The sequence below is a fragment of the Monodelphis domestica genome, chromosome 1 (assembly GCF_027887165.1).
Source record: "Monodelphis domestica isolate mMonDom1 chromosome 1, mMonDom1.pri, whole genome shotgun sequence".
Lineage (NCBI taxonomy): Eukaryota > Metazoa > Chordata > Mammalia > Didelphimorphia > Didelphidae > Monodelphis > Monodelphis domestica.
The window spans coordinates 290718931-290733882 of record NC_077227.1 but is presented as its reverse complement, the minus strand read 5'-3'; the positions used below and the strand labels follow the sequence as shown (position 1 = coordinate 290733882).

General features: G+C 35.3%; 1 protein-coding gene across 15 annotated transcripts in view; it reads right to left on the bottom strand.

Moving 5' to 3' along the window:
* The window catches only part of RALGAPA1 (Ral GTPase activating protein catalytic subunit alpha 1), a 314990-nt gene that overhangs the window by 299350 nt on the left and 688 nt on the right, over window positions 1–14952 (bottom strand). For 2 of the 15 annotated variants that reach the window (XM_056811012.1, XM_056811015.1), the window contains exon 1: window positions 449–7406. The exons of 7 other annotated variants lie outside the window; for them this stretch is intronic. In XM_056811012.1, the coding sequence (XP_056666990.1) occupies window positions 449–647 (199 nt within the window). In that variant the 5' untranslated portion in view covers window positions 648–7406. Of the gene's footprint in view, window positions 1–448; window positions 7410–14952 lie in introns of those variants that run through there. 6 more of the 15 variants (XM_056811014.1, XM_056811017.1, XR_008915023.1 and 3 more) reach the window with 5 other exon arrangements.

Here is a 14952-nt window from a genome sequence, read left to right as displayed (position 1 = left end):
CTTTGGGTCAATTTCAAAGCGCATAAGAGTTGAGTATTTCCTATCTTCAACCCCTTTACTCTTCCAGTATATTGATATTCTCCCCCCTCCTGCCATGAGCTTCTTTGTGACATATGAATTTACCCCCATTTGCTTCTTTCCCCATTTCTCTTAGAATTAACCTCTCTTTTTTGGTTCTAGTTGTATATATATACATATACACACACATTTACATGCATTTATGCATGCCTGTATTTATATACCTATTTATGTCTTGTCCTTTCATCCTATACAGTTTGTCACTGGTCCCTCTAAGCATAATTCTTTTAGCTGCCCAGGTGATAACAACAGTTTTTAAGAGTTCCCTCTTATGACCTCCTTTCTTATAGGGATACATATCATTTTAACTTATTGAGTCTCTTAAAAGTTTTTTTGTTTTTGTTTTCTTTTTTCCCTCTTTTTTACTTACCTTTTGATGATTCTCTTGCGTTCTGTGCTTGGATGTCAAATTTTCTGTTCAGGTCTGGTCTTTTTTTATGAATTCTTGAAATTCTTCTATTTTGTTGAATGACCATACTTTCTTCTGTAAGAATATAGTCAGTTTTGCTGGGTAGTTGATTCTTGGTGGTAGACCTAGTTCCCTTGCTTTCCGGAGTATCATATTCCATGCCTTTCGGTCCTTCAGTGTGGATGCAGCCAGATCCTGCATCATGCTCACTGTGGTTCCATGGTATCTGAATGACTTCTTCTTGGCAGCTTGTAATATCTTTTCTTTGATCTGATAGTTCTTGAATTTGGCTATAACATTCCTGGGTGTTGTTAGTTGGGGATTAAGTACAGGAGGTGATCTGAATCTCCACTTTTCCCTCTTGTTCTGGAATATCTGGGAAGTTTTCTTGAATAATTTCCAGTAGTATTGTGTCCAGGCTTTTTCTTTTGTCATGGTCTTCTGGTAGACCAATTAGTCTTAAATTGTCTCTCCTTGAACGATTTTCTAAATCCTCTGTTTTGTGAATGAGATGCTTCATATTTTCCTCAATTTTTTCATTCTTTTGGTTTTGTTTTATAGTGTCCTGCTGCCTTGTGAGGTCACTTGATTCTAGTTGTTGTATTCTGGTTCTTAAAAACTGGATTTCATCCCTGGCTTTTTGGTCATCCTTCTGATTTTCTATGGAGGTCATCTTTCATCCTCTTTACCTCATCTTTCATCTCCTTTGCCTCATTTTCCAGCTAATTATTTTTGGCTTTCAAGACACTTGTTTTCTGTTTCTAGATGACTAATCTTGCTGTTAAAGTTGTCTTCAGCCTCTCTTAATTGTGTTTTGAATTGCATTTTGAGTTCTTCCAAAGCCTGTATCCAATTTGCTGGGATTTCTGATTTATCATTTGCTGATCCCTCCCCCTCTGTTTCGTTCCCTGTATAGAAGCTGTCTATTGTAATTTCTTTCTTCTTTTTCTGTTGTTCGCTCAAATCCACCCCTTCTTTGCTCCCTGTATTTGTCTGTGCTCTTGCTCCTCTCATTTTTTTTTTTGGTTTTGGGGGCTCCTGTCATTTTCCCCTCTTGGAGCCTTGACAGTAGATCTCTAAGTGGGGTCTCTGGAGGAGGGTTGTTGGGGGTTTGAGCTTCCCTGTCCTCTGGAGGCTTTTGATTGGATTAAAGTCCAGCCATCAATGAGGGAGGAGTGTGAAGCCTGGACTTCCCTGAGTTCTGAAGACTTTTGATGGGATTAAGTTCAGCTTGGTTGGGCTGGGTGTGCTCTGAGGCCAACACCTACTGTAAGGCTGGAACAAATATGGAGGATCTCCACAGCTCTGGGCAGGTTGCCAGCTCCATGTTCCCTCTCTAGCTACTTCCCTGCCTTCTGTGTTCGACACTCTGAGCTTGGCACAGCCCTGCCTGCAAGGTACACCCTACCCTCAAGACCAATACCTTTGCCCACCCAGAAGTTCCTGCTGTCACTGGAGTCTCAGGTGGGCAGGGGGAGGGGTCCTGGGACCTTCCTTCTGCCTTCCCCTTAAATGCTTCTGCTCCTTCTAGGCTGTCATCTTGACCCCGCCTCCCCCACCCCATTTCTTATATAGGAATAATCTCTGTAGGAACCTGATTTCTAAACAGAGGTCTTACTCAATGAGTAAATTAACCCAACAAAAGTATGAGAAGCTTTAAAAACCAAAATGTTAATAGCTTTCAATGAAGCCTATGAAGCCACCTCTAATTTGGAGTAAGTGCCATAAAAAACCCACTGAAAGGTATGCAAGCCAAACATGCTAAGAGAGCTTTAATGTCTTTTAAAGAGAAGAGTTAAACTAACTCCCACTGGGGCAAACTTCTGTTTGTTTACATAGTTCAAGTGACAGCAAGTACCTCTGAAGTGTTTTTTGTTTGTTTGCTTTGTTTTAATATCCCTAACTGGTTTTCTCAGAATCTATCTACTCATTTAAAAGATAAATCTATTAAGCCAACTTAACTTTTTCTTTATACAATTTAATACAATTAAAACTACAAACTGACGCATTTCATTTTCTCTACTCCCTATAAACTACACCTAGCAGGTAGAAGGATCTGAGGACAAAGCCTGGACGCAAAACCTTCCATAACCAGCTAATAAAAACCCAGTGCGAGGAGGGCTGCAATATCCACTGTCCTTATATCTAACAAAAACTTACCACCTCTTTCTCTCCAATCCCTATGAAGTTGAATCTCTGGCTATTTAAGCCTTCATCTCCTATTTCTCCTTCAGTTAACATCAACCCTATCCTTCCCATTATCTAGTCAGTCTGGCCTACTACTTCCACTATGGCTTCTGGAACTTCCATTTCCAAGAAGAATAAATTTCCTTTACTTTTAGACTTCTTCCTCTCTCACTTCTTCCATCTTCTTGCATTTAATGAGACCTAGCCTCCCCTAAACAATATTATGTCCTTGGCCACACTTCCCAAGAATAGTTGTACTTTTTCTCAAACTCCTCCTCCCCAACCATTTATACACTCAGATCTTGGAAGGGAAGTCAGAATACTCCTTGTTCACGTCGGATATTTCCAATTTCTTCCTTGGCTGCCATCACTCAGCAACTTCTCATCCCCTGAGTTTACCTCCATTCAAATCAAACCGAAACCAAATCCTAATAGCAATTTAACTATAAGACTCCAAGCCATCTCCTCCTCCTCCTCCTCCCCATTTCTCAGGGAGTTCAGATCTTGGTTCACAGTCTTTCTTTACCACCAGATTCTGTTTTCATACTGGGGAATCTCACCATAAATAATGGTAATGCCCTCAAACCTCCTAAATTTTTTAATCTCTTCAATCCCCATGATCTTCCCTTCCACTTGGATTGTGCTACACCCAAGGATGGTAACATCCTTGACATTTCCATAATCTATCAAAAACTCTGAATTCATTTTTTAATACCACAGTAATAGTATGTTATATTTATGTTTCACAAAAAGTTTTGTTTGTTTAACCATTTCTCCACTGACAAGGCATCTACTTTGTTTCTAGTTCTTCCCTACCATAAAAATTGTTGCTTTACATATGTTGTTTACAAGGAACCTTTCTTTTTGGCAATGACCTTTCTTGGGATATATCTCTGATCATGGTATGAAAGGGTATGGGCATTTTAGTCACTTTATTTGTATAATTCCAAACTGCTTATACCACTTCACAACTCTGTAAAATAAAATAAAATATTAGTGTTTACTATATTTCCATAACCACTTTAACAATGACTCTTCCTATCTTTTGACGAATTTAGAGAGGCATGGAATGACTTATATGAACTATATGTCTAATTATGATACAAAGTGTAGTAAGCAGATTCGGTTAAACAATATATACAAGGACTACAACAGAAAATAGAAAAAAAACCCATAACATAACAATCACAACTGAATGCTATAAAATTAAAAAAGAACAAGCTTAGTTCCAAAGAGTTATAAAAAATTATCTCTTCTCCTTTGTAGAGGTGGTTCTCCACAGCTGTGGAGCACTATATAATGTCAAGTTTTTTCAATTCATTGCTTTGATTCTATTAAAAAAAATTGTTTATCTTTCTTTTAAATTTTCTTTAATTTGTTTTAGTTTTTTAATAGTTTCTTACAACACAATAGTTATCAAGTATCCCTCCCTCTTCCAGAAATCCATCCCACACAATAGTATTTTTTGAGAAAAAAAACCAGCACAACTGATCAATAAATTGAAAAAGTTCCAAAACACGTGCAATATGCAATACCTGTGGACTTCCCATCTCCACAAAGGGATAGGTTGCCTGTACCTTCTCATATCTCTTCACTTGAATCCTACTTGATCTTTATGATTTTGTTAGTTATTAAAAATTCTGAAATCTCTTTATCTAATCATAATCTTTTATCATTCTACCTCCCTCTATGCCTTATCTCCCTAACCCTATTCTTCATTTTCAGCAGGACTTCTAATCCAATCATCCCTGCTCTAAACTCATTTTTCTTTCTTCCTAACACTTGCCCCTTTGGTTAATTAATTCAACTCTAGTTGAGCTTTTGTCTTCTACTCTCAAATACACTGCCTTTCTATGGGTACTCAAACAGTGCCAAACCCTAGTCTGGTTGACTCATACCATCTACTTCCTGTTTCCTCAAATGCTTCTGAATAAAGCCCCACCCTAATGCTCTATCCCATTTCCCACAAAGGCTATTCTATTCTAAATTGTCTTTTCTCTCTTCCCTCCTCTCAAGAGATGATATGACTTCTCATCAAGGTCAATCCCTTTAATCCATCTACCAGTCTTCTATATACTGTTAACACTCTTATTCCCTCTGATTTCCTCTCTAATTTTCAATCTCTCCCTGACTTTTAACATAACTTAAACATACTCAAATTTCTCTCATCCTGAAAAAACATTCACTAGATTCTGCTATCCCATTACTATTACAGATAGGTTGTGTGATTAACATGAGTTTGAATAATGTTAAATTTGATTTAGTGCAAATTATAAAATACCAGGCCATGTTTAATATGAGGCAAAAGTCAATTAATGCAACTCCTGAAAACATGCTACTCAATAATACATCATTAGTCTGCACCTACCAACAATGAATATGAATTTGATGTGCTATTTATTGCATACCATATTATCAGGAGTCAGGTTGATTTTTTTAAACAGTCATTAACAAAATGGACAAAAAGAAAAGTACTTCAGATGGAAACAATGTCTGTGAAAAAAGAAGGGGCTTGTTATTTATAACAGAATAAAAATCTGATGTAACTAAACAAGCATGAATCCACGTGATCAGGTCAAGATGTCAGAATGCCCGAATCTATGATATAGATTATAAAATGCATGCAAGCAAAAAATTAAAAGAGCAAAGTTACATCAGATTTGTGTAATTTGCAAACAACTAAAAGGAATAAAAGTCACCTAGGTTACTATGATAGAAATGGAGCCTCTTTCAGCTGTAAGACTGAAGAGGACAATTAAAAACATATTCCTCTTAGCATAGCAGCCATTCAGATAGAAGTCTGAAGTTTATTTAAAGCAGAGAAAGAAAACAGAAATAAAGAGGATAATGAAGAAACCATTACTGCAAAGAACTGGTTTTTCAAATGCTTTAAAGATCTAATTCAATTTCATGAATGTTAAAATAACCAGAGAGGAAGTCAGTGCAAAAAAAGACACAGGTGCTAAATATCCTAATATTTTCCTCTTGTCCTGTTCTATTTATTGTTTTTTAGCATTAATTTATTTTTGAGTTCCAAATTCTCCCTCTTCAGCGCCACCTACTGAAGAGGTAATAAAAATGATAGCCATCATACATGTGAAATCATGCTAAAAATTTTCTATAGTAGCTAATAATAGCTTGCAAATAATAATAAGTAAAAAGCAATATGCTTCAATCTTTACTCAAGAGTTAACCAGTGTTCTCTCTGGTGGTGGATAGCATTTTTTATCATGAATCTTTCTTTCTTTTTTTTTTTAAACCCTTACCTTCCAGCTTAGAATCAAAACTGGGCATTGGTTCTAAGGCATAAGAGTGGTTAGGGCTAGGCAGTGGGGGTTAAGCAACTTACTTGCCCAGGGTCACACAGCTAGGAAGTGTCTGAATCTAGATTTGAACCCAGGATCTCCTATCTCTGGGCCTGACTCTCAATCCACTGAGCCATCCAGTTGCCCCCTATCATGAATCTTTTGAACTGTCATGGATCACTGTACTGATAAGAATAATAATATTTGTAGTCTTTCACAGTTGATCATCATCACAATACTACTGTTACAGTTCACAATGTTCTCCTAGTTCTGCTAACTTCAACTTTAGACTGTGGGAATCTGCCATTTATTGATAATTGTTATAGGTCAAAATCCAGGTATCTATCTTCAAACTCAATTATTCTGTCCATGAATCTGGAGGGTGTCTCTTCCTCATTTTGCTTAATTCTTTCAAATTCTGACCACTTATCTGTACTGTCTGCACACTCTCATTGCTGTTAAGATGGCCTCTCTACAACGGTATAGTTGTAAATAATACTCAGAGTTGTTATAGTCCCATTCAGGATCCTGAGTTGGCCAGTGTGCTGCATTTCCTGGTTTTGTTGACATGAGCAATTATTTTATTTTTCTCATGTTCAGTTTAAAAAGCCTGTAGCAAGTTTTCAATGTCCTTGTAAAACGAATTATACTGAAAAAATATATGTCATCTTTTTTGTTACTAGAAAGGGATCTTGTTCATATGTGGGAGTATTTCGTGTAAATTCATTTATTTCTTGGGGGGTAAATGGTATATTGTGCCTTAAAGTCACCACATCCCCGTTCCATCCTATTTCAGGTACTTCTCTTAGAGGAAACAGGCCTCTAATTGAATTTGGTACCTGTGGGTCAGTTTGACTAAGATGAGTTTCTTTAGAAGGATGAGATTTCCTCTGGGCTGGAATTGGATTTTGTGTAGGAGAAGGAACATGAGAAAATGGGATTTCAGGAGCAGGGTCTTGGGGATTAAGTTCAGTCAAGATTTGCAGACCATGAGAGAACCAGTCTGTTAGCTGAGCTATAGGGAAGGTGTTTTTTCATCTCTATTTCGGGGAAGGAAATTTCCTCAATTACAGGTTCAGAAAAAGGTCTGTCAGGTTCAGACCTGTTTTCAATGGGGTGGATGTTTACCAATTGATTCCGTACGAAACATTTTAAATTGTCCAATTGGGCTTGCATGTTACCCTGCATTTTAGCCACACTTTTTTTTTATATTTTCCTGGGTTTTATATTGCATGTTTTTTATGTTTTCCTGTGTTTTATCTTCATATTTTTGCATAATTTTTTTGTATTTTAGCTTCAGATTCTTGTATAATTTCTTGTATTTTAGCTTCAAATAATTTTTTCATGTTAGCATCTCTAAACACAGTACTGAGGAGTACAAAAATGACATTACCTAATAATATAAAAAATTGGAGGTATACTGAATTCCTCAATGTCCCTAATCCTTCAACTGCCATATAAATGTTGAAGAATGTAGTATTCATTTATATATATATATATATATATATATATATATATATATGTTTTGTAATTATTTTCCTAGCGGGCTTCATAAAACACATGGGGAGCAGGACAAGGCCAAAACTCTCTCTAAGTCTCCCTCACTCCTAAAAAGGGGATTCCTAGATAAACAGCTTTCCCAGTCCTGCCACTTTTGGTTTTTTAAAAAAAAGAAAAACAGCTATATTCTATCTAATTTAAGGAGAGGGAAAAAATCCAAATTTAGTTATCTCTTCAGCTGATCAAAATAAGCTATTAAAGCTGAACTTAGGGATAGTCACAGTAGAGAAAAAGTTTAGTTAAGAAGATTGAGGGTATTTAGTCACAACCGACATGGTTAGCCAAAAAATTATAGTGTTTTAATTATTAAAAAAAAAAAAGATGGAGAAAGACCTACATGAACTGATGCAGGGTCAAAGGTGCAGAACCAGGAGAAAATTATACACAGAGACGGATACACTGTGACACAATCTCTATTAGTAGCAATGCAATGATCCAGGACAATTCTGAGGGACTTGTGAAAATGAAAGCTATCCACATCCAGAGAAAGAACTGTGGGAGTAGAACATAAAGAAAAACAACTGCTTGATTACATGGGTCAATGGGGATATGATTGGGGATGTAAACTCTAAATGATTACCCTAATGCAAATATTAATAATATAGAAATAGGTCTTGATCAATGACACATGTAAAACCCAGTGGAATTACGCATTAGCTACAGGAGGGGAGTGGAAGGAGGGGAGGGAAAGAACATGAAGTAACCATGGGAAAATAGTCTAATTAAAAAAAATTGGGGGGGTGGGTGGCAGCTGGGTGGCTCAGTGGATTGAGAGTCAGGCCTAGAGATGGGAGGTCCTAGGTTCAAATCTGACCTCAGACACTTCCCAGCTGTGTGACCCTGGGCAAGTCACTTGACCCTCATTGCCTAGCCCTTACCACTCTTCTGCCTTGGAGCCAATACACAGTACTGGCTCCAAGACAGAAGGTAAGGGTTTAAAAAAAAATTTTTTTAAGAAAAAAAAAAAGAAGTTATGAAGGCAGAAACAATAGGACTTGAGAACTAAATAAAAAAAAATAGGGGTGAGAAAGTAAAGGTTTTGTGGCTTAGTGACCATCTTTGTATATAGTTGTGGTAGGATAGAAGGATACGTTAGTTCATGGGAAATTATTAAGTTGAGTAATTGGGAGGTAGTTAGGATATTTGAGAGAATATCAATATGTTTGCTAAAGTTCCCTGGTATGAAGAAAGAAGTCAAGGAAGAAAGACTGTGAGGCAGGAACTGAACTCTTTGAGGAATGAAGGTCAGAGAATATCTGAGAGACTGAATGAATTCTGAGAGACTGAATGAATAAGTATGGACTGAATAAACCTCAAAAAAGGAAAGGTTACTGAATGATAGTAGTAAAGGAAGAGCATGGAAGTAGCAATGGGGAAACAATCAGTGATGGAAGGCTGGTGAACTTTACTCAAATGCACAACAGGGGGCAGAGCCTATCACTGGCACAAACCTTTAATTAAAAAACTAAAGCTTGATCCATACGTAAACCAAAGATTATACAAACTATAAAAAATTACACAAAATGAGAAAGTACCTTCACAAGAACTGCAAGTAGACTTGAAAGAAAAAAATGTTTTTCTCAAAGACTACATGAATACTTAGAAGAAAATAATTAAGAGATAATTGTATACGAAAAAAATTAGGAGAATAAATAGCTTAGAAAAAGCAATCTAAGCTTACCTACTTAATGGACTTCTTGAAAACTAGAAGAGATCAAACTGTAAAGATAATTTTAAAGTTGTGACTTAAAAATCTAAATTAATTGATCACCAGGGAAAATCCCAAATAATAAAATACCCAAGTCAGCTGGAAATTATGGTGATTTTAATTAATATAGAGAGAAGGAATTAAGGAGAAGGGAGAAGGAGAGGAAAGAGTTAATTCAAACTGCTCCGGCCCAGTCTGAGCCAGGCAGGAGTTAAAGGCCTTGGCCAAAAGGGCCTCCCTGAGCCCAAGGGAAAATGAAGTCAGTCTTATCACTCACCAGGAAGCTGTCTCAAGGAAACTGTCTGAGTGAGCTCCTCCAGGCTGAGTTCCAGGATTGAACTGGCACCCAGACTGCTCACAGGAAGTGATCAGCCAGATCCACCTCTGGGGGAAAGAGGGTCTTTTTTAATCAAGGACTTTTTTGGAGACAGCAAGGGAGCCAAATATATAGACCTTTCACCCTTGTGTCTCCTCCTCTAAATTTTCACATCTACCAATCACATCAAAGGCTTTTTCCAGGACTCCCATACTTTTAGTTCTCACCTTCTTTGATTAGATTTTTTGAGTTACTTAACACTTCTTTGTTAAGTTCACCTTTTGTTAGTTATACTTGACCTTTTTTTTGATTAATTTAAACTTTATAGTTACTTGACACCTTTTTACATTAAAATCTAAAAATAGATTTAGCTTAAACATTCTAGATTCACTATAAGGTGAGAACTAAGTACCTTCATTGTTCAATCAGGAGATTACAACTTTATCTTCCCCTAAAGTAAGGTTTAAGTAGGGTGGAGTAATTTAAAGTTTACAAAACAGAAACTTAATGATTCCATAAGACAGTAAGAAATATTAAAACAAAATAAAAATATTTAAAAAGAAAATGTTTATTTAAATATTTAAATTTAATTTATTTAAATTTAAATATTTAAAAAATATTTAAAGATATTTAAAGATATTTAAAATTTAAAGATATTTAAAAAATAGCTATAAAACTGGGCAAGGAGAGATAATTTAAGAATAATTTCTGATTTTAAAAAGTCTAAAGATTGTATTTTTAAAAATCAAAATAAAACTGCCCGTTGTTATCAACTGATCCTATCTTAAAATTAGGAACTCCCAAAGGAAAAGTTACAGCAATGTCATAGCCAAAATCTTTAGGTCCAACATAAAATAAAAATACCTCAAGGAACCACAATCAGGATCACACAAGACCAGGTAGCTTCAACCACAAGAAACCTTAGAATACAATATTACAAAAGGTAAAAAGAGATTTTCAATAAGACAGGTTTGTAATTTTCCCTAAAAAGCTAATTCTAATCCTAAAGAAGAAGAAAAAAGAACATTTAATGGAATAGAAGGCTTTCAAGAATTTCTGATGAAAAACCAGAACTAAAAAATTGCAAGTATAGAAACTAGAAAAGTAAATTTATGGCAATTGAAAGAGCTATATGATGATGCAATGCTAATATATTCTAATTGAGGAAGAAGAATACAGTGTACCTTCAGAACCTTGAGAAAGTAAAGATGGACTGTTCTGTGTGTTTTAAAAGGGGAACGAGAAGGGAGGGTTAAGAAATAGTCATGTACAAAGAAGGGGAAAAGGATCTAGAATTTAGTAGTTCTCATAACTAGTGTATATGAAAAGATATACAAACATGAAAAGGAGTTGGGGAGAAGCCATCATATAAACTGAACTCTTATCTGAAACAAGCAAAGAAGAGTTGAAACAGACAGAATTTTATATAGAAATACACCCAAATCAACAATTAAATAAGCAGAAATAGAGAGGCAATTAAAAGGGAGGATAATACTGGGGAGGGAGTTGCCCAGTCAAAACAAACTTCCTAATACTGAAAAAGAGGGATGGAAAAAAAGGAAAAAAGAAAATAGTCTAAAAAAGGAAACTGGAAAATGACTGAACAAATAGTAGTATATTAAAGTAATGGAATATTGTTCTTCTGTGTGAAATTACAAAAGAGACAATTTTAGCAAATCCTGGGGAGTAAGAACTGACAAAACTGAGGATAACTGGAAGGACAACACTATAAAGAAAAGCTATTCTGAAAAACTTAAGAACTCAAATCAATACAATGACCAATCAGGTCTCCAGAGGATAGATAAAGCATGTCACTCCACCTCCTAACAAAAAGAGATATTTAAAGTGCAAAAAGAGACATGCCTTTTGGGGTATATGGTTTCATTTTATTTGACTATAATTATTTCTTAAAAAGTTTTTACCCTCATTCATTTTTTAATAAGAATAGAGGGGAGAGACTGGATATGTTTGAAAAACTTACAAGACATCCAGTTCAAGATGTTAAAGAGGCAGTCGGCAAGAGAGAGAGCATCTCAGGAAAACATAGGGCTGAGAGGCAGGTTAGGTGACTCAGTGGATTTAGAGCCAGATCTAAAGATGGGAGATCCTGGGTTCAAATTTGGCCTTAGACACTTCCTCCCTGTGTGGTGACCATGGGCAAGTTACTTAGCCCCACACTGCCTAGCTCTTTCTGCTTTTCTGCCTTGGGACCAATACATAATGGTATTTATTATAAGACAGAAGGTACAGATATATATATATGGCTAGATATATAGAACTGAGAATTATCAGCAAAAAAAAATGATTAAACCCATGGAAAATGATGAACTCACCCAGTAAAATTATATAAAGATAAAGAAAAAAGAAAATAGGGCTCAAAAACACGGATGTATATACATGTTTAATAATGAAAGAACTAGTAAAAATTAAATATGATCAGAGAGATAATACGTCAAAAAGAAATGTCACAAAATCCTTGAAAAGAGAAAATATCTAGGAAAAGAAAGGATATCTAAAAAGAAACACAGATTAGGCAATTAAGAGAGATCATTCATTGGTAACTTTGTAGAAGGCAGTTTCAATTAAATGATAATGTAGGTTAAAATGAGAGTAAGAGGAAAGGCAAGGGAGGCATTATGTGTAGATGGTTTTTTTCCAAGAAATTTAGTAACAATGAAAAAAGATATAAAAAGACAGCTAGTGGAAAAAGGTCAAGTAAGGGCTTTTTAAGGATAGAGTAGACGCAGACCTGCTGTTTGGAGGCAGTAGACAAGGAGAAATTGAAAATGAGAAAGTAAGGGTAATCTACAGAATACAGGAAGTACAAGTAGAGAGGGTTGGCCTGACAAAGAAGATAAATCTTTTCATCTGAAACTAGAGTAAAGGAGATCTAAGTCAGAACTAGGAGTCTGAAAATCTGGATTCTAGTTTCAGCTCTGACCCTAGTCAAAGGTAACAAAGCTTTTAAAATTCTCTAATTTCTCTGAACCCTTAGTTTTATCATCTATAAAATAAAATGACCTCTCAGGTCTCTTGCAAACTCTTTACTTCATGATTCTACATCACTTAAAAAACAAAAATATTCTACTTCAATTAGTCTGAATTAATGTCTAAATAAGCATTTTTTTAAAATGAGGATTAAAATTTTTCCACTAGACATTTTTAAAGGATGATTCAGATCTGATTTTTTTTAATTGGGAAAAACACAAACACAGGGAAATCCAAAGGTCTTTGTTTTGAACTTAAAATAACCCCAAATTTCAAACAGTAAACATAGTTCATCTGCAACAATATTAATTTGGAATAGAATAGTTCCTTCTGTAAATTCTCATAGAGCTATGATCCAGGAGCAATGATTACACTAGATTTTCATCTGATACTAATTATGGTCTCACGAACTTGGAAAATCACCAATAAATATCTTGGAGTGTGTCTCTGAAGTGAGCAAGTTTCAAAAATAGCACTGAGATCAGAAAAACTCATGAGACTTCAAATGATGAGGTCAATAACCAAATAATATCCCTAACTTATGCCTGAGAGTATGCAAAAGTAAATAAAAGGAACAGTAGTGGAAGACAGCCAATAAAATTCAAATTTCTCAAAGTAGGTCAATATAATTACTTAAATCTATATCCATCTTGCTAGTTTGTAGAAACTAAGGAACATTTAAGTATACAAAAAGTACCAAGGAAATCTGTCAAGTTACATGAATTTTTAGGCCTTAAAATTTCTATAAGGCAAAAAGATAAAATACACAATATCTTTCATCGTAGAGATCCTCAAAATACATTTTTGTATCATATTCTAATTCATCAAAGGATTACTAAGAAATTGAAGTTTTTACTAGAAGAAACAAGACCTTCAACACAAAGTATGATATGTAAGATTCCCAACTATGATCTTAGCTGCACTAAATAACTGACCTGTCCTCTATAACAACCCTTTTTTCTATAACTAAAGAACTGAGGAACTAAGTGAAGCTTAATAATGTAGTCACCAACTGTAAGGAAAGGGATTACCGAATTCACAGTTCCACAACTATCTGATTGTTTCATCTTGTCCTTAATGAGTACTAATCCTCTAAATTGCCAATGTATTTTATATTATATTTTCTTATATTTACCCATTTTGCTCTCTCTCATATCATTCAAACTTTTTCTCCAAAATATTCATTCACAGGCAGAAAACAAGATATTTCTGAACTGAATCTATTCTATTAATAATAGCTTTCATAACAAACACTAACACTTAGAAAGCATTTTAAAGTCTGAAAAATATGCCATTCACTGCCTCACTTCATCCTCCCAAAATCAAGATCCTATTTTATTTATAGGGAACTGATGCTGGGGCAGCAATTAAACAAACCATCAGCCCAATAAGAGGCAAAAGTTGAACACAAATCTTTGCCAACAAGTCCAGTACTCTAGGCATTATACCACCCTGTCTTTCCTCCATACATCTATAAAGAAGTTAACATTTATTAAGTGCTTGACGTTATCATTTCCATTTCTATCTTGAAAGCTTTCTAGGTTTTAGGTTTTAAGTCCAGATTATCACCTATCTTCTGCAAAAACTGCTTATTCAATTATTATTTAGCATTAAATTATTTTCTCACTATTTCATAACTCACTCTAATAACAAAGGACAAAAGAGACATACCTAGGATGTGAAGTTTAAGTCTGCATTAGCAGTAAGTACTGCATTGTTCATATTGTACTAGAGTAAACCTTATTTTCAAAAGTGGATCAAATATCGTCTAGCCAAAGATATTTAAGTCATAATTTAAGTCTGTACTCAAAACACAGGTGATGTCCAATTTGGTGCTCCAGCATTAACAAGCAGGAGGCCAAATGACATGACAGACCATCTAATTAAAAAAACAAAACAAAACCTAACACGAAAATTCCCATTAACTCAGAAAAGCAAAGTTTTTTTCTCCTCGTTTTCAGATAAAAATGAGCTTTCCTTCTACATGTTAGGAATGATGTGAAAATAAGATGCTCCAAAATTAATATGGGAGGAGCCAGTTCACAGCCCAACTATGGACATCACCCACTTCTCAGAGAGGTATGTATGCAGTTGATCCTTCTGAGATCCTCTTCGGTCAAGAAGTTTAAAATGGAAGATAAACGGTTTACTATTATCTTAGAGGATTAAAAAAAGACTATTTTAGTTATGTTCCCTCCTATGGAGATGGCAGAGGTTAGACTATCTGGTAAACGTATCAATATCCAAACTCCCGAAAGTACCCCACTGTCTCCAAGGTGTATTACTTTACAAAAGTAATGAACAGTCAACACCAAAAATGCGTTAGGCCCTGCAGAGAATTCCAAAAGTCACCTTACATTAATGTTCCAAAAAACTTGTCTTTGGAAGTCTCCATAAGATG